Source organism: Eubalaena glacialis, chromosome 8, assembly GCF_028564815.1.
Source record: "Eubalaena glacialis isolate mEubGla1 chromosome 8, mEubGla1.1.hap2.+ XY, whole genome shotgun sequence".
NCBI lineage: Eukaryota > Metazoa > Chordata > Mammalia > Artiodactyla > Balaenidae > Eubalaena > Eubalaena glacialis.
In genome coordinates, this window is record NC_083723.1 from 80,537,926 (window position 1) to 80,562,588 (window position 24,663).

The 24,663-nt window shown below is 39.9% G+C and overlaps 1 protein-coding gene across 2 annotated transcripts in view; it reads left to right on the forward strand.

The window, feature by feature from the left end:
* CREB5 (cAMP responsive element binding protein 5) overlaps positions 1 to 24,663 on the forward strand; it is a 321,691-nt gene that overhangs the window by 289,354 nt on the left and 7,674 nt on the right. For both annotated transcript variants that reach the window (XM_061198625.1, XM_061198624.1), the window contains 2 exons: positions 17,697 to 18,020; positions 22,394 to 22,621. In XM_061198625.1, coding sequence (XP_061054608.1) covers positions 17,697 to 18,020; positions 22,394 to 22,621 — 552 coding nt within the window. The remainder of the gene's footprint in view (positions 1 to 17,696; positions 18,021 to 22,393; positions 22,622 to 24,663) is intronic.

Consider the following 24,663-nt stretch of genomic DNA (forward strand, 5'->3'; position numbering starts at 1 on the left):
TCCTTAAGCATAACTTTTTATAAACACACAAACAACCAGACTCTTCATAAATTATAAGTGGCTTCTCTTGGAAATGCCTTAAATGTAGATATGCATTATAAAAAATAATTTTTTTTGCCTTAAATGTAAACATCAACCAAAAAAAAACCATCTATTGTGTTTTGTTTTAGTTTCCCCATGCACAGCTTTATTCTCCCTGCTGTGTTTTGCCTAAAAAACCAAAGATTGTGCTGTGATAGAAGCTTTTATTAATGATGGTGCTCCTTCATCCCGAGTCTCTCCCAGGTTTCTCCTGGTCCTTCCTGCTCAGTGAGAACAGGCCATTGACAAATGACATTACTGGTTCTCGATGTGCTCAGAGCCCAGGGGCTATTGGTGGATGTGCTCGTTGTGTTGTCTGAGAGCTGCTGAGTTGAGCACCACGCAATCCAGACCACTCACAGGCAGACCGGGAGCTCTTTTTTAGGAGGATGGTAGAGCCATCACAGCAGGTTGATTTGGCTATTGGTCCAGTGGCTTTGGACCACGAACACTTACAAAGCACCCCCCAAGAAACTTAAGCAGCCCTTAATGATCAGAGTTTATTACACACTCTTTCTCTTCCCCACCCCCATCCCCAGTCTTCTCCCATATCTTTGTTGACGTGCTTGGGGGGACTCAAGCAGGGATCAGATCAGAGGCAAAGGAGAGTGTGGAGAACAGAATGTACCATACCATTTTACCAAGAAGAAAAACAGAACTGGACATACGCCACATGTTCGTTAGGTGTGGATATCGATACCAAGGGGCAGGACAACTTATACTTCCGTACAATCTACTACCCATAGTTTAAGAGAAACACATGGAGACTTTTCACCTATCATAAGCTTGAGGCCCCCTTGGCCAGACAACCAATGTCTCCACAAGGAATGGCACACATCTTGCCATTTCCCAACAAGTGGAATAAAGCTAGAAGACGACAATATGGAACAGCCGTCCTGGAGAAGCCTTGCCAACACCAGGCAGAGGTGTGTCCGGGAAGGTCCTTTTAGTCAGACATTCAGATGCAGAAGTTTGAGCATCTGAGTTACTGAGACGTGTCCTCTGGGGATGGAGTGGGGGTGGGAGGGCAGTGCCCACTGAGTACAGCTGCTCTAGGAAGGCTGTGGGTAAGCGTCTGATGGAGGACTGGTGATGGGGTGCCTGTCTTCCCCACCCAAGCAGCGCACTGCCAAGTCGTGGACCTCCCGCCTCCGACGCTGCAGTGCGGTGGCTCTTCATGATGGTCATCAAGCACACACCCAAGGACTGCTGTACATTAAAAAGGGAGCAATTGGCATAGTTAATGTCGCCCGCTGTCCATCTTTCTTGGGATGATGGGAAGTGTAGCAGTGAGGAGAAATCCTATCCATCACTATCCATTGCATCACTTTTTTGCCCAATAATGAGGTCACCCCACTCAGGAAGGGCCCTGGGATGCACATATGGTGTCAAGTTTGCCGTGGGAACTTGAATCTGAATTTCATGACTTCTGTGCAATTAAAACCCCAAACTTAGTGTTGCATTAACATGGATTTTCCGTAGTGAGTTATAAATGCAAAGTTCTATGTTTCATATGTCTTTTTCTAACATATATTACTGCCTGTGTTTCTGATTAAAAGCTCGTCCAAAATAAAATAACAAAGGATTACTTTTTTTCCAATAGAACTTTCTTCTATAAAAGCTAGAAATAAGCCCTTACCTAAAATTACCCAGGCTTGCAGGTGCTGGGTTTTGGGGGGTGTGTAGTGTTCACTAGCAAGACAAAGGGCATTATTCTCCCTGCAACCACCACCAGAAGGCATTCTTTCTGTGGAGAAAATTGTAGGCCAACGCTTTAAAGACATTCCATGGCTAGGCACCACTCCTGGAGACTTGCAGGCAGCAGGCAGGCAGGCAATCAACAAATATTTATTCTAAGGCCACTGTGTATTCAGCACCTTTAAAATTGCCAGGGAAACCATCCAGGAGTGTATAATACCTGCTAGGGCCAAGTTAGTACCCAAGGTCATTCCGTAGTGCTTAAGGAGCTCAGTAATCTGAAAGGAGCAGGGAACCCTAAAACTGTAAGATGGCAGTATCTCACCTGGGTATGGGGATATTGACAGAATAGGAAAATAAAATCCAAGAAAAGGCTCATTAACTAAAGCTGATACTTAACAGTTGCACCACCCCCATCTTTTCCTTTTACATCTCCCTTAACAGACACCCAGCTCCCATTCCCTACACACAACACACACAACACACACACAACACACACACACACACACACGCAGTACTACTACCATTCACCATCATCATCACCTCTGCCCAGAAACTGAACCCAACTGGATGGATCAAGTCATCAGTTGTTTTTTTTTTTTAATAATGAACACATTTTAAAAATAACAGGGCAAATATGCTAAGATGTGCAAATACAAGGATATTCATCACAGTGTCATTAGAGAGGGAAAAATGGTAACAGCATGTATGGAACATCAACTGAGAATTGGGATACTCCCCTAGAGAAAATCCAACATCTATTAGGCATGACGTGAGATTTTGTGGGGGCCAGGGATATGGGGACACGGGCTTGTATGGCACACATCCTGGCCTGTGCAGAGGTGAACAGGACTCTCACCCTCTTGCATTAAGTTCTCTAATCTAGTTTTTTTGATGCAGCTGAAAAGTCACATTAGTTGTTTTGACATGTGCATCACATAGTGGTGCTTTACAAAGTCATACGAAATCCCTGCATCCTCTGTTACATATGTAACCGCCAAGCTACGTCTCCCCTGAGCTTCCATTGGACAGTACTGGTGTTTTTTGGGTTTTGTTTTTGTTTTTGTTAACCAAGCATAAGATGTTACACCGATCCCTATTAAATTTCTCATATTGGATTCCTTGATGCTAGTCTGCCAAGATCTTTTTGGATACTGGTTCATCATCCAGTGTATTTAACACTCTCTACTAGCTTTGTATCATACACAGTTGATGGATGTGGCTTCTGCATTTTCTCTTTAGTTCTAAGCCAGCTAGGAGATGATAGAATTGTAGAAAAAAGAGGGTGCCAATGTCTTGCAGAGGAGTCAAATTCCCTGAGACATACCGAAAACCTGGCTTAGACCTTATCCGTTCTAGGGCAAAGTATCTTTTTGGCTTTTATTGTTCACGATACAGTGTTTCACTTCAGGTGACATCATAATGAATATTAGTCATTCTCAGATGAAGTCAAGAGTTTCTATTAGCACCCTGTTAAAAGATAAGAGATTCTTATTTTGCTTTATGTGCTTTATTTTAAAAATATTTTTTAATTGACAAAATTCATATAACATAAAATTAGCCATTATAAATTGTACCTTTCAGTGGCATTTAGTACATTCAAAACGTTGTGCAACCATCACCTTTATCTAGTTCCAAAATATTTGCATCACCCCCAAAGGAAACCCTGTACCCATTAAGCAGTTCCTCCCCATTCTCCCCTCCCCCAGCCCCTGGCAACCACTAGTCTGTTTTCTGTCTCTGTGCATTTACCTGTTCTAGATATTTTGTGTAAATGGATTCATACACTATGTGACCCTTTCTGTCTGGCTTTTTCCATTTGATAATGTTTTTGAGATTCATCTATGTTTCAGCAGGTATCAGAACTTCATTCCCTTTTATGGATGAGTAATATTCCATTGTGCTTTATTTTGAATTTTAAAAATCTAAAGTAAAACAAATATATTTTAATACTAAGAAAAAGAGGTTATTATCTCCTTTTCTTATTTTTCATCAAAAGCTGGTATTAAAACTCTGCCCACAAAACAATTCCACTCTGTCCGACTAATTATTCTGTGTATCCTTATGGCTTATACAGTTTCTTATTCCTTTATGTATCCCCATGTCATAGAGGAGGAATTTGAAGCTCAAGGTGACCAGCCAAGGTGGCGGAGCCAGGCTTTTAAACCTAGGTTTCTCACTCCAAGTCTTCTGTTCTCCTTCTGAAGTTCTCTGAAACAATGACATTTCTTTCTTTATTTTAAACATTCATACAACTCACTTCTCCAACAGATTCCTACCCCTTAGCAGCCATCATCTCAGACCCTCTCTCTAATGGAATAGGGAGCTCAGGATCCTGCCCTCGTTAGTTAGGTAGATTAGGACATGTAGAGCCAAGTGGTTTACTTATCTAAGGACTTATTTAAAGCTGTCTTACAGTGGAATAAAGACTAACTCCTGCCCTCAGAACAGCAGTTGGTTCTGAAATTCACTAAAATGCACAGCCTCTTAAAATGCTCACCAGCCTGCTGAGTTATAAATGACAGCCCCTGAGTCAAAGAGATGCAGGGAAGCAGTATCTGAAATAGAACAATTCTATAAATGTGCGTTCATTAATTTCTTCACTTAAGAATAAATTGAAGGCTCACTCTTGCAGAACTGTAATTACTATATGATTTAGACATTAATATAAAAAGGGTGGCAGGGAAATTGCTTAAGATTTGTCTCTGGGGTTTGTTTGGCTTTTTAACCACCGAAGTTTAACATGTCACCTAGCGCTTAGGTCTGCTTTACCTCACTTTAGAAGTTATACCAGCAAGTGGACAATGAGAGAGTGAAATCAAACACTGAATTCTTCTCCTTGATTACTTTAGAATTGCCGAAGTTCCACTTTTCTGAGGTACCATCCTTATTTGTGAGATTTCCTTGCATCATTTTCCAGTGGACTAGAGTATTGATGTATAATACAATTCCTTTGTGTTTTTTAATAATTACATCATTTCTAATATCTTCAGAGTTAATACTTTTTAATGACAACATGACAAAGAGTATGAATAGTTTTCCTTCCAGACCCTATAGGATCCTCCCCTTTCCCTGGTAATCTCTTCTGCCAACCTGGTAGCCTTATTTGAAATCTTACTACCAAACCAAAATCTAAAGCAGAAGAATACTTAAACTGTGAAACCATCAGAGCTGACTTACATTATACAAGTTTTGAAAGGAGCATATTTTATTCCAAGTGATTAAGCCGGGTGTGATTTTAATTAATTTTCTTAACAATGATTCTGAAATAAATGTGGATTTTAAGATCCACTCTGCTATCAGAGTTATACAATCATTCTCAACAGACATCGTGAAGCCAGGATGTGACTCTGGGCATTAAAACTATTCCTGCCTTGGCTAAGTGAAGTTCAAAGTTTGTGCAACTATTCCATGGCACCGTCTCATCCCTACCTCTCTCCAACTTTGGGAAGCATTTTGCGATCCAACTGGTGACATAGTGTCATAAAATTCAGTGGATAAATAACAATTATTTTTCGTGAATTCAGAGACTTAATTTCAGAAATCCTTGATACCTAGAGCAAGTCAGTAATCATCGATATTGCAAGCACTCCTCCAGTGAAGGCTTCTGGAGGTGTCACACCATTGACCATTTGGACCATTCAGGAGCCTGTGTTACCACCTCAGCTGATCAACTGTGTTGGGAAGGAGAAAGAAAGAAGAAATTACATTTACAGAAATACAGAAATACCTTGGGGTGGCCACTGACGGCGATTGTTTTGTATTCGAAAGGAAATATGAAGATGGATTTTATCTTATTTTCATATAGTCTATTACTTGTGGTCAACTCAGCAACACTACATTTTGATGTTATCACATTCTTTTCTGGAACAAAACCCAAGAGCTGTTTTTAATTAAAACCTTTCTAGAAAGAATACTTCAACCATCCCCACCCCCCATCCAACTGAATTTCAAATATTTGTTTAATTCGGTTTGGCTTTCAGAGTCTGTAAAGCATAAGCAATCGGCCGAGCTGAAAATGGAGAAGAAATGTTTTTACAGTTCCACAAATGTTTCTAACTGGCAAGAGTGAGTTGTTAATGGGAGATAAATTGCCTGGGGTGGGTGTGGGTGTGTGTGTCATGCGTGTGTGCTCACGCAGGCCACATGCATGCACCCACGTGGAGGTAATGACGTTTGCGTGTACCTGGGCCTCACAGGACATGCTGTGATGCAAAACTGTGCTAAGCTGGAGAGTAAAGAGGGGCTGGGACGGGGCCACCATGGCAGCGGTCGTGCATGGTATGGGATGAGGTAGATAGCTGGTTTCTTACCAGAACTCAGATCCTGGGCAGCAGGCCCATCCTCCCATTGGGAACAGTGAACAAGGAGCTGATAAAATACACAGACCGAATGAAAATGACCCCTATTGACTGAAACCAGCTGTGTCAGGCTTCTCGCTGTCTCTCCTGATTTGCTCTCTCAAATAAATGGATGTGGTAGAGGATGAGAGAAAGTAAACAGAATCATTTTTTCTTTCTTGCAGTCGCACCTCAGTAACAGCCCTGGTTTTTATAGCTGAAAAATATATGTTTATTTGCTCATTAATTTCCCTCTCTCTCACTTGCCTTTTCTTGGCATTGTGTAGAATGTTATTTAAAATAAGACACAGTTTGGCTTCAAAAAGAAAAATCATTCTGCAAAATACAGCTTGGACTCATTTGCTGGTCATTTATCATCCCTAAGAGAGTGGGGTACAAATATCTTTATTTGGTATGCTTTAATGATTTATAGGGCGATGACTCTTGTTGGCACCAGGATACAGGGAAGCAGCAGTCTCTTTAGGACTTTTAGAAGTGCCCCAAACTGTTTAGAAATGACATGGAGAATATTAAACGTGGCATATGCAAAGCAGCTCGATAATCATTTATCTTCACCGCCTTCCTTTCAAAGATGAGGTAGGCTGGTGCTTTGGGGGTGGACTCAACCCACAGGCCTGAGATTCTCTAAGGGGTGCTTAAAAGTCTTCATTTCCACACTCGGGTGTGTGTGTTTTCTTTCCAGTACTTCAAAAACGCTTTGGTTTTATGTATCTCCCATTTCCTTTGGGTAGTGGGCAAATAATAATGTGCCTAACATTAGTGCCCAATAAATATTTGTTGAACGAACAGTTAAATGGAATGTTATAAGGCTTATTAGTATTATTTTCTTGGCATGAAACCTGCAAGAATAGACTTGAGGCAATCAAGTAATTTCCCTTAACAGTACAAGCTAATTATTTGAGAGATGAAGATCTGGTGCATAGTATTTATTTGACAGGCTCAATTTGCTCCTAATTAAAGATGGAGAAGTTGTTTGTAGCATTGAAGGGATAACATAGTGACCCACTGCTAAACAGCTTTTCAATTTTCCATGCTACTCTTTCAGGGAAAATGTATCAAGATGAAGTTAATGTGCATTCCTTTTGTTTATTTGTGTTTCCTTTTTTTCTGTTATCATTTTTTTAGATTTATTTATTTATTTATTTATTTATTTATTTATTTATTTATTTTTGGCTGTGTGGCGTCTTAGTTGCAGCACGCGGGATCTTCGTTGAGGCGTGCAAGCACCGTAGTTGTGGCATACGGGCTTAGTTGCCCCGCCACACGTGGGATCCTAGTTCCCCGACTAGGGATCAAACCTGCATCCCCTGCATTGTAAGGCAGATTCTTTACCACTGGACCACCAGGGAAGTCCCTTCTGTTATCATTTTTAGAGGGCAGGCAGGGTGTGGAGCGGGGATCTCTTTTGACAGTATTTTTGTAGTCCACCTGCCTGTATGACTTCTGAAGTCATTCTGCTAATGTTGGTTGTCTGATAAAATTGTCCTTTCATATGAATACCACCTGCAGTGATCCAAGATGAAAATGCTACATTCGCATCCTAAACCTCAGAAAGTTTCATTCATTCATTCATTCCAGAAATACGAATTCAGTGCCCAATATGTACCAGGCTCTGTGCTAAAGCTTTGAATTTAATACTGAGCAAAATCCAACATGGTTCCTGCTGTCATGAAGCTTATAATCTGGGATGGTTGGTGGGTATTAATTGAATGATCATACTAAAAATCGTAACTACAAACTGAATTTTAAAAAGAGGAATGTGGTTCTACTGGGTCCATGTAACAACAGGAATTGATTTAGACCAGGAGACCAGGGAGAATTTTACTAAGGAGGATCCTGCGGCTGAGAGCTCTAGAATGTCTGAGGAAAAGGAAAGATCATGCCAGGCAAGAAGATGATCAAATGCAAAGAGTTGATGGGAAGGCCGGGCCACACTCCTCAGTGCCTATGCATATACTATATTAAGGGCTTGACCTTCATCCTCTGAACATTGGAAAGACCTAGAACGGTAATATATCTGAAAGGTAGGAAGTAGGGCTAGGGAGAACAGATACCTGGACCTTATCAGATCTGTGTTTGGGGGGGATATATAAGTACCCATTCTTCATAAATGTAACGAGAGGTGATTATGCTAAGCTCTGGATGGTCCTTTGCTGCAGTTGAGCTGCCTGGAAATTCTCACCACCCACCCTTCCCTCTGCCAAGCTTTGGAACGAGTGTATCTGGGTCTCCACTTGTGTGCTGGACTGTGCAGCAATAGCATCTTGTCATTTTTTTCTGGGCCCTGCTCTTCTTTCTGCCTTTCCTTTTGATGATGGGGAGGTGGTATAACACAGTTTATTCCTGTTTTGGCAAAGTGTGCATGACAAGCCTTTCAGCTCCTTCTCTGCTGGCGTAGAGAACAGGCTGTGGAGGTAACTCACCTCCACCCCTCTCCAGCGGCGAGAGCTTGGGCACGTGGCTTAGTCTCTCTTTGTGCCTTGCAGGGTTGTTCTGAAGATTAGGTGAGTTAATACTTGTCAAACACAGAATGAGGAGTGGCACGTAGTGAGTGCTCAGTTGATGCCAGCAGTTATTATTAGCTATTTTTACTGATATGGCAAGGTGTCAAAGATATGTATTGTTGAAGTGAAAAAAAGCAAGATACAAAACGATATATCATAAAAAGGGCTTGCACAAACGTATTCTGATAAACGTTAAGGATATGTCTGTGGATACTTGGTGGTTATATCTGAGGAATGGGGCTTAGAAGGAAGAAGGTAAGCAGGTGGTTTTTACTTTCTCACCACATATTCTTGTAGTAGTTTCTTGTTTTTTGTTTTTTTACTATGCAGCTGTTTATTTTTATAATAATGAAATTATAAAGAATAGTCTCAAAAATCCATCAACAGTATTTGCTATGTCAATTAAAAAATAATGATCTCAATATATTTTTTCATAATTTTCTTCACTTTTAAGTTTGGAGATGTCACTTAGAAACTTTTCTTGGAGTAAAGAAACGTGTATCTGAAGTCCAGCAATTCATCCAATGTGCACTTCTTTTGTTTATGTTCTATTCAAATAAGAGTTTTTTTAAACCACGTGCTATTATGATCCCATTGTTATAAAATTATTCTACTTGTTCTTCCATCTCTACATATGCACAGAGAGAGCTGTCTGGAATACTGTTCACCCACCAAACAAACAATGCATTTGGTTCATTGGTTGCTGACTTCATTGTACTTTTAAGGGTTGCTTAAATTTTTTATAATGAGCATTTTTATAAAAACAGTGAAATCATTTCTAAAAATTGTAGATGAGGAGTATCTGTTCACTTTTCTGTTTAGTAATAAACACAATATACAGCATCTAATCATTCCCAGGGATTCAGGAAGCTTAACTTTTTCAGGATGATCCAGATGCAGATCAGTAGCTTCTGTGTGGTACATGTTGCTCATGAAAGAGGTGGCAAGTGGGCTCAGTGGTTACTGCATCAGGACACAGGAAATGTATTCAATGATTATCAGATATTAACATATAGCCTGTCAAACTGCCCCCCCTTTTTTTAACAAGTGAAGGCTGTTTATATTTGACTAAAGATTTTGACGAATTGAATTGGTACTTATCAATAGTTTACTCTGACCAGCTGAGAATCATTAATATCGTACAGGGCTGGCACATGGTTGCTTCGATCATCATTTAAATACAACTCTTCCATTTCGCAGTGATTACACACCACCATCATCAATCAGATAAGAATGCAAATCAGGAGAGAACTTTGAGTCCCCTAGTAAATATTTTATGTAGCCAATGTAAGCTTGCCAACTAGAGTATCATCTCTGCAGAAGATACATTTCCAAGAGGTAACTGCATTATACAGTACTTAGTACATTGTGCCCCTCAGGATATGATGATAATTGTCTGTGTACAATAAAAAACAATTTTGAAGAAACTGCGACCAAGTTGATTGCCAACTGATTTTTTTTTTAACATCTTTATTGGAGTATAATTGCTTTACAATGGTGTATTAGTTTCTGCTCTATAACAAAGTGAATCAGCTATACTTATACATATATCCCCATATCTCTTCCCTCTTGCATCTCCTTCCCTCCCACCCTCCCTATCGCACCCCTCTAGGTGGTCACAAAGCACCGAGCTGATCTCCCTGTGCTATGCGGCTGCTTCCCACTAGCTATCTATTTTACATTTGGTAGTGTATATATGTCCATGCCACTCTCTCACTTCGTCCCGGCTTACCCTTCCCCCTCCCCATGTCCTCAAGTCCATTCTCTACATCTGCATATTTATTCCTGTGTTGCCCCTAGGTTTTTCACAACCTTTTTTTTTTTTTTTTTAGATTCCCTATATATGTGTTAGCGTACGGTATTTTTCTCTTTCTGACTTAACTTCACTCTGTATGACAGACTCTAAGTCCATCCACCTCACTACAAATAACTCAATTTCATTTCTTATTATGGCTGAGTAATATTCCGTTGTATATATGTGCCACATCTTCTTTATCCATTCATCTGTCGATGGACACTTAGGTCGCTTCCATGTCCTGCCTATTGTAAATAGAGCTGCAATGAACATTGTGGTACATGACTCTTTTTGAATGATGGTTTTCTCAGGGTGTATGCCCAGTAGTGGGATTGCTGGGTCGTATGGTAGTTCTGTTTTTACTTTTTTAAGGAACCTCCATACTGTTCTCCATAGTGGCTGTATCAATTTACATTCCCACCAGCAGTGCAAGAGGGTTCCCTTTTCTCCACACCCTCTCCAGCATTTATTGTTTGTAGACTTTTTGATGATGGCCATTCTGACTGGTGTGAGGTGATACCTCATTGTAGTTTTGATTTGCATTTCTCTAATGATTAGTGATGTTGAGCATCCTTTCATGTGTTTGTTGGCAATCTGTATATCTTCTTTGGAGAAATGCCTATTTAGGTCTTCTGCCCATTTTTGGATTGGGTTGTTTGTTTTTTTTATATTGAGCTGCATGAGCTGCTTGTATATTTTGGAGATTAATCCTTTGTCAGTTGCTTCATTTGCAAATATTTTCTCCCATTCTGAGGGTTGTCTTTTCATTTTATGGTTTATGGTTTCCTTTGCTGTGCAAAAGCTTTTAAGTTTCATTAGGTCCCATTTGTTTATTTTTGTTTTTAATCCCATTTCTCTAGGAGGTGGATCAAGAAGGATCTTTCTGTGATTTATGTCATAGAGTGTTCTGCCTATCTTTTCCTCTAAGAATTTTATAGTGTCTGGCCTTACACTTAGGTCTTTAATCCATTTTGAGTTTATTTTTGTGTATGGTGTTAGGGAGTGTTCTACTTTCATCGTTTTACATGTAGCTGTCCGGTTTTCCCAACACCACTTATTGAAGAAGCTATCTTTTGTCATTGTATATTCTTGCCTCCTTTATCAAAGATAAGGTGACCATATGTGCATGGGTTTATCTCTGGGCTTTCTATCCTGTTCCACTGAGCTATATTTCTGTTTTTGTGCCAGTACCATACTGTCTTGATTACTGTAGCTTTGTAGTATAGTCTGAAGTCAGGGAGCCTGATTCCTCCAATTCCGTTTTTCTTTCTCAAGATTGTTTTGGCTATTTGGGGTCTTTTGTGTTTCCATACAAATTGTGAAATTTTTTGTTCTAGTTCTGTGAAAAATGCCTTTGGTAGTTTGATAGGGATTGCATTGAATCTGTTGATTGCTTTGGGTAGTACAGTCATTTTCACAATGTTGATTCTTCCAATCCAAGAACATGGTATATCTCTCCATCTGTTTGCATCTCTTTAATTTCTTTTATCAATGTCTTATAGTTTTCTGCATACAGGTCTTTTGTCTCCTTAGGTAGGCTTATTCCTAGGTATTTTATTCTTTTTGTTGCAGTGGTAAATGGGAGTGTTTCCTTAATTTCTCTTTCAGACTTTTCATCATTAGTGTATAAGAATGCAAGAGATTTCTGTGCATTAATTTTGTATCCTGCTACTTTACCAAATTCATTGATTAGCTCTAGTAGTTTTCTGGTGGCATCTTTAGGATTCTCTAGGTATAGTATCATGTCATCTGCAAACAGTGACAGTTTTACTTCTTTTCCTATTTGGATTCCTTTTATTTCTTTTTGTTCTCTGATTGCTGTGGCTAAAACTTCCAAAACTATGTTGAATAATAGTGGTGAGAGTGAGCAATCTTGTCCTGTTCCTGATCTTAGTGGAAATGATTTCAGTTTTTCACCACTGAGAACGATGTTGGCTGTGGGTTTGTCATATATGACCTTTATTATGTTGAGGTAAGTTCCCTCTATGCCTACTTTCTGGAGAGTTTCTATCATAAATGGGTGTTGAATTTTGTCAAAAGTTTTTTCTGCATCTATTGAGATGATCATATGCTTTTTCTCCTTCAATTTGTTAATATGGTATATCACATTGATTGATTTGTGTATATTGAAGAATCCTTGCATTCCTGGGATAAACCCCACTTGATCATGGTGTATGATCCTTTTAATGTGCTGTTGCATTCTGTTTGCTAGTATTTTGTTGAGGATTTTTGCATCTATGTTCATCAGTGATATTGGCCTGTAGTTTTCTTTCTTTGTGACATCTTTGTCTGGTTTTGGTATCAGAGTGATGGTGGCCTTGTAGAATGAGTATTGGAGTGTTCCTCCCTCTGCTATATTTTGGAAGAGTTTGAGAAGGATAGGTGTTAGTTCTTCTCTAAATGTCTGATAGAATTCACCTTTGAAGCCATCTGATCCTGGGCTTTTGTTTGTTGGAAGATTTTTAATCACAGTTTCAATTTCAGTGCTTGTGATTGGTCTGTTTATATTTTCTATTTCTTCCTGGTTCAGTCTCGGAAGGTTGTGCTTTTCTAAGAATTTGTCCATTTCTTCCAGGTTGTCCATTTTATTGGCATATAGTTGCTTGTAGTAATCTCTCATGATGCTTTGTATTTCTGTAGGGTCAGTTGTTTCTTCTCCTTTTTCATTTCTAATTCTATAGATTTGAGTCTTTCCCCTTTTTTTCTTGATGAGTCTGGCTAATGGTTTATCAATTTTGTTTATCTTTTCAAAGAACCAGCTTTTAGTTTCATGGATCTTTGCTATCGTTTCCCTCATTTCTTTTTCATTTATTTCTGATCTGATCTTTATGATTTCTTTCCTTCTGCTAACTTTGGGGTTTTTTTGTTCTTCTTTCTCTAATTGCTTTAGCTGTAAGTTTAGGTTGTTTGTTTGAGATGTTTCTTGTTTCTTGAGGTAGGATTGTACTGGTATAAACTTCCCTCTTAGAACTGCTTTTGCTGCATCCCATAGGTTTTGGGTTGTTGTATTTTCATTATCATTTGTTTCTAGGTATTTTTTTATTTCCTCTTTGATTTCTTCAGTGATCTCTTGGTTATTTAGTAGTGTAGTGTTTAGCCTCCATGTGTTTGAATTTTTTACAGTTTTTTTCCTGTAATTGATATCTAGTCTTATAGCGTTGTGGTTGGAAAAGATACTTGATACTATTTCAATTTTCTTAAATTTACCAAGACTTGATTTGTTACCCAAGATATGATCTATCCTGGAGAATGTTCCATGAGCACTTGAGAAGAAAGTGTATTCTGTTGTTTTTGGATGGAATGTCCTATAAATATCAATTAAGTCCATCTTATTTAATGTATCATTTAAAGCTTGTGTTTCCTTATTTATTTTCATTTTGGATGATCTGTCCATTGGTGAAAGTGGGGTGTTAAATTCCCCCACAATTATTGTGTTACTGTCGATTTCCCCTTTTATGGCTGTTAGCATTTGCCTTCTGTATTGAGGTGCTCCTATGTTGGGTGCATAAATATTTACAATTGTTATATCTTCTTCTTGGATTGATCCCTTGATCATTACATAGTGTCCTTCTTTGTCTCTTGTAATAGTCTTTATTTTAAAGTCTAGTTTGTCTGATATGAGAATTGCTACTCCAGCTTTCTTTTGATTTCCATTTGCATGGAATATCTTCTTCCATCCTCTCACTTTCAGTCTGTATGTATCCCTAGGTCTGAAGTGGGTCTCTGGTAGACAGTATATATATGGGTCTTGTTTTTGTATCCATTCAGCCAGTCTATGTCTTTTGGTTGGAGCATTTAATCCATTTACATTTAAGGTAATTATTGATATGTATGTTGCTATTACCATTTTCTTAATTGTTTTGGGTTTGTTATTGTAGGTCTTTTCCTTCTCTTTTGTTTTCTGCCTAGAGAAGTTCCTTTAACATTTGTTGTAGAGCTGGTTTGGTGGTGCTGAATTCTCTTAGCTTTTGCTTGTCTGTAAAGGTTTTAATTTCTCCATCGAATCTGAATGAGATCCTTGCTGGGTAGAGTAATCTTGGTTGTAGGTTTTTCCCTTTCATCCCTGTAAATATGTCCTGCCACTCCCTTCTGGCTTGCAGAGTTTCTGCTGGAAAATAACAGTTAATAAGCTGTTAACCTTATGGGGATTCCCTTGTATGTTATTTGTTTCTTTTCCCTTGCTGCTTTTAATATTTTTTCTTTGTATTTAATTTTTGATAGTTTGATTAATATGTGTCTTGGCATGTTTCTCCTTGGATTTATCCTGTATGGGACTCTCTGTGCTTCCTGGACTTGATTGACTATTTCCTTTCCCATTTTAGAGAAGTTTTCAACTATAATCTCTTCAAATATTTTCTCAGTCCCTTTCTTTTTCTCCTCTTCTGGGACCCCTATAATTCGAATGTTGGTGCATTTAATGTTGTCCCAGAGGTCTCTGAGGCTCTCCTCAATTCTTTTCATTCTTTTTTTTTTATTCTGCTCTGTGGCAGTTATTGCCACTATTTTATCTTCCAGGTCACTTATCCATTCTTCTGCGTCCGTTATTCTGCTATTGATTCCTTCTAGAAATTTTAAAATTTCATTTATTGTGTTGTTCATCATTGTTTGTTTGCTCTTTAGTTCTTCTAGGTCCTTGTTAAACATTTCTTGTATTTTCTCCATTCTAATTCCAAGATTTTGGATCATCTTTACTATCATTACTCTGAATCTTTTTCAGGTAGACTGCCTATTTCCTCTTCACTTGTTTGGTCTGGTGGGTTTTTACCTTGCTCCTTCATCTTCTGTGTATTTCTCTATCTTCTCATTTTGCTTAACTTACTGTGTTTGGGGTCTCCTTTTCACAGGCTACAGGTTCGTAGTTCCCATTGTTTTTGGTGTCTGCCCCCAGTGAGTAAGGTTGGTTCAGTGTGTTGTTTAGGCCTCCTGGTGGAGGGGACTGGTGCCGGTGTTCTGGTGGATGAGGCGGGATCTTGTCTTTCTGGTGGGCTGGACCATGTCCAGTGGTGTGTTTTGGGATGTCTGTGAACTTATTATGATTTTAGGCAGCCTCTCTGCTAATGGATGGGGTTGTGTTCCTGTCTTGCTAGTTGTTTGGCATGTGGTGTCCAGCACTGGAGCTTGTTGGTCATTGAGTGGAGCTGGGCTTAGCGTTGAGACAGAGATCTCTGGGAGAGCTCTCGTCGATTGATATTACGAGGGGCTGGGAGGTCTCTGGTGGACCAATGTCCTGTACTCGGCTCTCCCACCTCAGAGGCTCAGGCCTGACATCTGGCCAGAGCACCAAGACCCTGTCAGCCACACGGCTCAGAAGAAAAGGGAGGAAAGAAAACAAAAAAGAAAGAAAGAAAAACAAAATAAAGTAAATAAAGTTATTAAAATAAAAAATAAAAAATAAATTATTAAAATTAAAAAATTAAAAAGTATTTTAAAAAAAAGAAGAGAGCAACCAAAGCAATAAACAAATCCACCAATGATAACAAGTGCTAAAAACTATACTAAAAAAAAAAAATGGACAGACAGAACCCTAGGACAAATGGTAAAAGCAAAGCTATACAGACAAAATCACACAAAGAAGCATACAGATACACACTCACAAAAAGAGAAAAAGGAAAAAAAAAAAAATATATATATATATAAAAAGGAAGAGAGCAACCAAATCAATAAACAAATCTACCAATGATAATAAGTTCTAAATACTAAACTAAGATAAACATAAAGCTAGAAACAAATTAGACGCAGAAAGCAAACCCCAAGTCTACAGCTGCTCCCAAAGTCCACCGCCTCCGTTTTGGGATGATTAGTTGTCTATTCAGGTATTCCACAGATGCAGAGTACATCAAGTTGACTGTGGAGATTTAATCCGCTCTCCCGAGGCTGCTGGGAGAGATTTCCCTTTCTCTTCTTTGTTCACACAGCTCCTGGGGTTCTGCTTTGGATTTGGCCCCGCCTCTGCATGTAAGTCGCCCTCTGGCGTCTGTTCTTTTGGGAAGTCTGAGGTCTTCCGCCAGCATTCAGTAGGTGTTCGGTAGGAGCTGTTCCACATGTAGATGTATTTTTGATGTATTTGTGGGGAGGACGGTGATCTCCACGTCTTACTCCTCCGCCATCTTGAAGATCCTCCCCGCCAACTGATTCTTTAAATCTGGCCCAGACTCTTTAAATCTGGCCCACTGCCTAATTTTGCACAGCACAGGAGCTAAAAATGGTTTTTACATTTTAAAATGATGGAAAAATATCAAAAGTAGAATAGCATTTCATGTCATGTGAAAGTTATATGAAATTCAGATATCCTGTCCCTAAGTAAAGTTGTATTGGAACACAGGATAGTCATGTCATTTGTTTACATACTGTATACAGCTGTTTTTGTGCTAAAAGGGCTGAGTTGAGTAGTTGTGAGAGACCTTAAGGCATGCAATGAGGAAAATATTTACTATCTGACGTTTTATAGAAAAGCTTGCTGAGCCCTGCTTAGAGATCAGATTCAGGGAGAAGTTATTTGTGTGCATGTCTGTTTGCTTATTGATGGATGATGCTTTTGTGTTGGACGTACCTGGCCTGTGGTGTGGTCATCAAAGAAGCTGTAGGAGTGCAGTGGTCCATATTCTTCTACTTTCCTCATTTCCTTCCCAAAGTCAGAAGAATGTTATTATGTGAGAAAATTAGATTATTAAAGGGACTGTGAGAAGTATCATAGTAACAAATGGAAAGATCTACATATTGATTCAAAAAGTTATGGATTTCTAATCTAATTTGAAGACTTAACATTAGTTCTGTTCCTATATTCCAAAATTTGAAGTTATTTCCTCTTTGGGTCTGAGAAATCTTTTGAGAGGCAAAAATCTTTTATTCTTATGACTCATCATAAAACACAGTGCCATATCAGATGGGCCCTTTGTTCAGTGGCATTATCATATTGAATGGTTCCATTGGGTTTATACTTGCATTTGGCTGTCAGTAGGATATGATTAACAACTGGATAGTAGGAAATACCTTTTAGCAGAATATCTAGAGTATCCTGCTCATTTCCCATGACAGTTGAATTAATTAACATTCATGGCTGACATTGATACTTCTACCTACCATAATCTATATGAAAATTTGAAATTAATATAAAAGTCATACTGCTACCAGTAAAAAAATGTTAACAATAGTACCATAAAATATTATAAAATTGAAAATATGAGTCATTTTGATTCAAAATCCCTATTGTGTACACGACTGACCTCAGTTGTCCCCTCTTGTTTTGTTCTGTTTCAGAGGTTGAAGGCTGCGTTGACTCACCACCCTGCTGCCATGTCAAATGGGAATATGAACACCATGGGACACATGATGGAAATGATGGGGTCCCGTCAGGACCAGACGCCACACCATCACATGCACTCACACCCACATCAGCACCAGACACTGCCAGCCCATCACCCCTACCCGCACCAGCACCAGCACCCAGCACACCATCCTCATCCTCAGCCCCATCACCAGCAGAACCACCCACATCATCACTCCCACTCCCACCTTCATGCACACCCGGCACATCACCAGACCTCGCCACACCCACCCCTGCACTCCGGCAACCAAGCACAGGTAGACCTTTTTCATCATCTCTTTCTCCCTTCTCGTTAACAGTACAAGCTCAAATGTGGGGCTCATTGGCAGCAACCTTGTTTGACAAGCCCAGGTGTTCTATCTGACACTCTGGGGCGCTCTGTTCATTTCCTAAGAGGTAATGGTTACCCATAAGACCCTACCAGATCATAGTTTCTATAACTAATAAGGTAAATATCAGGTTTAGTTTCTAGGGGCAAACGTAAGCTTCAAGTTCTCCAAGATCTATTTTTGTAGTGTGTTATAAAGTTAACCCTAAAAAAGTAACACCAATGGAGGATTAAGAATTTAAGCTTTAAAGAAAGATGTGTATAAAGGATGAGAAAAATAAGTTAATTCTAACCATGGTTCTAGCTGCAGTACTTTATAACATCATAGAGACTCAATTTTTCACCTGTAAAATGGAAGGTAAATACAATGGGCAATCTTCTGAATAACAGTAAATGTTAAAAATATAAAGAGTAACAATTTCAGGCAGACAAAGAGGCCCGGTAATGGATGTTAGGGTGTAAGGTGCTGTGTAAATGGTAAAGAAAGGTGACTCATCCCACCCAATGAGAAATGTGTTGGAGGGAGCAGGCAGAGAGCCAAGCTCTGTAGATGATCAGTTCAAGAGGAAGGCCAAATCCCAGTGGTGGAAAGTAACCAGGAGTGGCTAGAAAGAAAGCCAGCATTTAGACACAACTGGAAGAGGGTCGGGGGATCTGGCAGACGTTACGTCACCCAGCCCAAGAAGAGAGGCGGGTCCATGTACCCGAGTGAGTTTTAGTAAGTGGATGAAGGGCATGTCTAGGAGCATGGCTAGCCCTAGACATTTTGGACCTTCAAGTGGGATGACCTTTGTCAGTTCCCTCCACCCATTCAAACTGCCAGGTTCCAACCAGCTGGGTCAGAATGGTGTCAGAAGCTTGGGATCACACTTATTCACTGTCTCCTCCATTGTCTGCCTCTGTACCTCTCAGCAGGCAGCTTTTAGAGATCTTGCACCACCCCCTCCAACACACACCAAACCTGGACAGCCATCCACAAAATGTGTTATCCATAAGCAACTCTCCATTCAGTAGATAAGCTTATTTATTAGCTAAGCTTCCTTTTGCAAAGTTGTTAGAGGTATTCTATATAGCAAATAAGAGTGCAGGCTTTGGAGTGAGAAAACTTTCATTCTTTTCCCACCTTACTTGTTGTATGACTGTGGTCAGTAGATGAACTTCTCTAAGCCTCAGTTTTCCCATCTGTAAAATGGGGTAATAATAGACCAAGCTCATAGACCCTTAGGAGTATTAAATAAGAGAATGTTTTGCCCTTGGCACAACATTTTCAATACATGATAGCCATGATTAATTCCAAACCGAATAATGTGATAGAAGCTTAGCAAGTAGTTTAGCAATAAAATGCTATCCAAAGCACCTTTTTAGTCATGTGCCATAGTAGGACATATATTTAGAAGGGAAAAAGAAAACTATAATACAAGGTCAAAGATAGGCAGATAGATTCACATGTATACTTATCTTTTTTAAAAACGGATAGCATCAGGTTTTGGTTGCATTTGTGAGAGAGTTACTTCACAGACAAGCTTAACAGTTCATTAAATATAAAAGCCACTCATTAGCTAATTACAAATTAGCCAATTGCCCTCCATCTCGAGTCAGTAAGTGGCCAATTGTATATGCAATCGGTTAATTGCCTTTATAATTGGCTGCACAAAGTTGCTTTTTTATCCTATGCGACTAAAAAGAAAAAGTCCAGGTTGGTCTTGTTGAAATTTGAACAAGATCACTTAGACCATATTCAAAATGCCACTGTTAACTGTATTAACTTGGTTGATATTGAGATTCTTGTCATGTGGCCTAATTGTATGATTGTCAGAACAATAGAAGTTTATTAAGGTCATCCAACTCTGAGATTCTAAGATGACTTGGAATAAATTCTGTCATTTTGAAATTACAATTAATTATTTTTGATCAAAATTTTCAGAGCATCTGTGTCAACATAATGCCATTCTATTTATTTTACTGAAGTATAGTTGGTTTATAATATTGTGTTAGTTTCAGGTATACAGCAAAGTGATTTGGTTATGCATATATATGTATATATCTATATTCTTTTTTATTCTTTTCCATTATAGTTTATTACAAGAACTATGAATATAGTTCCCTGCGCTATACAGTAAATCCTTCTTGTTTATCTGTTTTATGTATGGTAGTGTGCCTCTGTTAATCCCATACTCCCAGTTTATCCCTCCCACCCCACCCCGACAGAATGCTATTTTAAAAAGATAATGATGGGTAACAATAATTATCAGAGACACAAATTCTGGTCTTAGGGTTGCATTTTCAATTTCTCCTGGCTTCTTGCGATTCTTTTGCATATAAGGATGTGACTTCAGAGTCCTGGTATCACTCCTTGGCCACCAGGAATTTCTCTTAACCAAACCACACCTTGACCCTGAACCTGGGCTGCGCCTGAAACCACCATGTAACTTACCCCTTTGGGTAAAGGCAGAGGAGAAGCGTCAGGGGATAAAGCTTTGTTAAAGTTAGCGTGGGAGAATACAGTATTGAAAGAGAGGTCCCTGCAGTGAAGATTAAAACCCAGTTTTGCCTACTTGAGAGTCTTGTCTAGGGCTGGCAATGAGAGATCACTAATTCATACAAAGAAATGAATGAATTTATTTCATTCATTTTTTGCCTGTTAATCCCATACTCCCAATGTATCCCTCCCACCCCACCCCGACAGAATGCAAAAATAGCCAGGTTAGCACCTTCTTCCCTAGTGCTTTGCTTTGCGGTGGTTAGCTCAGAAGTTACTGCATCTGAAATGACTAGTGCTAAACGTTTGCCAGTAACAAGGAATACATCTTCATCAGCCGCTCTGGTGAGTAAGATCTTAGACAATTTATTTTGTTATTCCTCTGTGATTCAGAGGAAAGGAATCGCCAATAAACAGTTTTAGAAAATGTCTTTGCTTTAAACAAAATTACTGAGATGCAATCTAACCTCAGTCCTGAGCCTGGTTCTTTTACAGTTAGTCATGTAGGGTTTGATAGAGTTTAGGATTAAAATATATCATCATCAGTCAGCTGATGTCAACCAGGAGCCATTATTAGTGCAATTACAGTCGTTCTGACTGATTTCAATCATAGGGTTGGAATGTGGTAGAAAAGGTGGCTGGGTTTCATTTTTAAAACTTTTTGCCTGTTATTTCTGCAGGTTAAATGCCTCTTGTAAAACAACTTTATAGGTATTACAGCCATAGCCTGAGTGACTGAGCAATGAGAGGGAGGAAAAAAAAACAACAACACCCTTTATTGAGAATAAAGAAAAGGGAAGGAGTGAAGTGCATTAGGGAAGCATTAGGTGTCCAGACTCATAAACAGTCAGTCATAGAAATTTCACTAGGTGCTGAGTGTCTGCTGTATGAAGGGAAATAAAGCTATATGTGTGGGAGTCCCTAAAACCTTAGATGTTGTTGAGCCCCATGCAGACCTTACAAGGAATCTATAAGCATAGTAAAACTTTTTAATAAAGTGCTTTGCCACTCCTAGGATTTCCTTATAATGTCAGTATATATAACCACCCCTCCCTGTCAACAGACACGGTGTATTAACAGGGCTCAGTGCTGCGTCAGGATGGACTTTCAAAGGCCCCGCTTCCCAATCACCTAGAAATTCACCCACTCACCATCTCCTGTAACTCCCTCAGCCTTGGTCAAGCTCTGAGGAGGAGACAGGCCCATTTGGAGTTTGCAGGTCCAGCTAGGCATTTGCAGTAAGAACTGTGAAATTATGACAAAAGGATTTCAGCTGCTTTCCAGGCTTCACGGGGTTCTTTTGATAGGAGTCACAGTGGCAGTGCTGTCCCAGAGGTGTGTTCTAGGAACATGGTTTTGACACCATTAGTATGAAAGGCATTCACAACCTGCCCAGAAGGAGTTTCCTGCAGATGACAGAAGACTCATCAGTAGGGTGACAGTCACCCTGACCTCTGTTTTCACCCGTTGCCATACATTGGCGCTTTCAGATTTTACAAGGCACCTTAAATAAAACATTTTTAACATCTGAGGAGAAAAAAAATGTTTCTTCTATCATGATTCAGCCAAATGCCAGTCAGGGGAAAAAAAATCTACTTGACTCTCTTTTTGCAGATCATCCCTGTATCTTGCCAAAATATCATAGAAGATAGTGGGGTGATGCTTTTCCTCTTCACGAGCGCGATTTCATTGTTGACTTCATTCTTAGAAAACAAGTGTAATGTGCTAACTAAAACAAGCGGCTCCCTGTGTTTTGCATTTCAACACCTTACGCAGCCGTTCCTTCCCTCTCCCCATCACCCCCTCCCTCTCTTTCCCAGCAGGTTTCACCAGCGACACAACAGATGCAGCCCACCCAGACAATACAGCCGCCTCAGCCCACAGGGGGGCGCCGGCGAAGGGTGGTGGATGAGGATCCGGACGAGAGGCGGCGGAAATTTCTGGAACGGAACCGGGCAGCCGCCACCCGCTGCAGACAGAAGAGGAAGGTCTGGGTGATGTCACTGGAAAAGAAAGCAGAAGAACTCACCCAGACAAACATGCAACTTCAGGTGCAGGCCACTGTCTCTCTCCCCAGGACTCAAAGGCCCTGTGTAACATTGGCATTTCCTGCCCCCGCAGGCACTTGTTGACCTAAGCAGTAACACCACCCCTTACCCCACAGAGCAACTGCAGGCTTATTCCTCAAGGTTTATTAGTTCCGAGACACTCTACAAAACAAAACAACCATTCATTTTTACATCAGTCTGCTCTGAGGAGGGAAGCCCTGCCCAATTAAGTTATAGGGCTGGGAGCAGAAGCTCAGTCAGACAGAAGTTCAAACTCTTGTTCCGTACCTACTTGCTGGGTTTAACCTCTCTGGCTCTCAGTTTCCTCATCTATAAAATGGGAATAATAACCTCATAAAGTTGTTGGGAGGAATAAATGAACCAATGTCTACAGAGCCGTTTGTACATGATACATCTTCTACCGAAAGGCCGCTCTTTCTGTCCTCTGGGTGAGGGGGTTGCTTCAGTTTACACTAGATTATCTATATTTTTGTTTAATGGAAAAAAGGGAGGTTTGTGTTTATTATTTTACTCCATAAGAAAAGGCGTGTTTCCGTCTCATTTTTAAACTTGACAAGATTTGAATCTTGCATGATTTTTGCTTTCCATGGTTGGCTCAGTGGGGGGACATTTTATAACAAGGCCACTTCTAGGAGTTTTTGAGAACCTCCAGCACCTGGAGCTTCTCCAGCGGACTTCATGCCATACACATGACGCAGTTCAGGGCATTTGTTCTAACACAGAAAGGAGTGCACTGTTCACCAGCAGAAGCAAAAGCAAGTATTATATAAGTGACAAGCAGTCCAGGGGTAGCAGTAAAAATGGTGAATTATAGCGCTGGATTATACAGTGCTTCCAGGAGCAGAGATAATGGCTAAAGAGTGGAGGGAAGAGGGGAAAGAATGCCTAAAATAGGGAGAATCTGCTCCTCAGTAGTTTATAGGTCACCTTCACCCCCCATCCTCTGTGCATCCTCAGAAAGGAGCAATTAGGGTGCCAAACCCCCCTTTGCATATTTAATTCCATTAAGTGGAAATGGTCTTGGGGCATCCAGTGTACAAATTGAAATTATACAAAGAAAGTTTGGGTTATACATGGACCCACTGTTTAGGTTATACAGGGACTGACTGTCATCATTTATGGATGTTCACTCTCCCCCACCTAAGTGTATCATTCTTTTAATGATAGACATGAGAAAGAAACTGGGAAACGTATATAGCAGATATGGGGGAAGTAAGATAATAAATCCTCCCACTAGCTTGTACGAAGCTTGTGTGAAGTTGGAGACTCTGTTTGGTTACCCTCTCCCCCGACCACTTACCCCCTTTTCTAATGTCGGGTCTAGCATGGAGAGTTCCTGAGTGTCTGTACTCAATATCTGTTGAATAAACGAATGAGCTCCCCGTCTCTGGAGTGTCCAAGAACTAGCTGCCTGACCACTTGGCAAAGATGTGATTTAAGGGAATCAAGCCGCAGAGTTTGGCTGGACTCAAACACCGCCGAAACCACTCTAACTTGAAAGCCTATAATTCTAGAATCTGGCAGGCATAGTAGTATGTGAGAAGCTTTTAGGTGGACATGGGTACGCATTTTTAATATTAATAATAATCATATTTTAATTTTTATGTGTACTGAAAAATGTAATCAGAACATCAAACCTTCAGTTTCACAGATATTTTTGGTAAGGAGCAGGCTAAATCATTAAAAAATGAGTTAATTTGTACAAACGTGTTAAGTAAATAAAAGTTCTGGTGTATGTGACCTAGCAAATATCACAGCAGTGGTTTTGTAATGACTGAAATGTGAGAACCCCTGGAATTTGCTACCAGTTCTGAGATCTGCAAGAGGGCCATGAACAGGTGCAGGTTTTCTCAATCTCAGCACTATTACCTTGGGGCTCAGTAATTCTTTGTTGTCTCCTGTGCAGTGTAGATACTTAGCAGTATCCTTGACCTCTACCCTCTAGGTATCAGTAGCACCCTCTCCCCCACCCCCAAGTTGTGACAACTGAAAAATGTTCAGACAATACCAAATGTCCCCCGTGG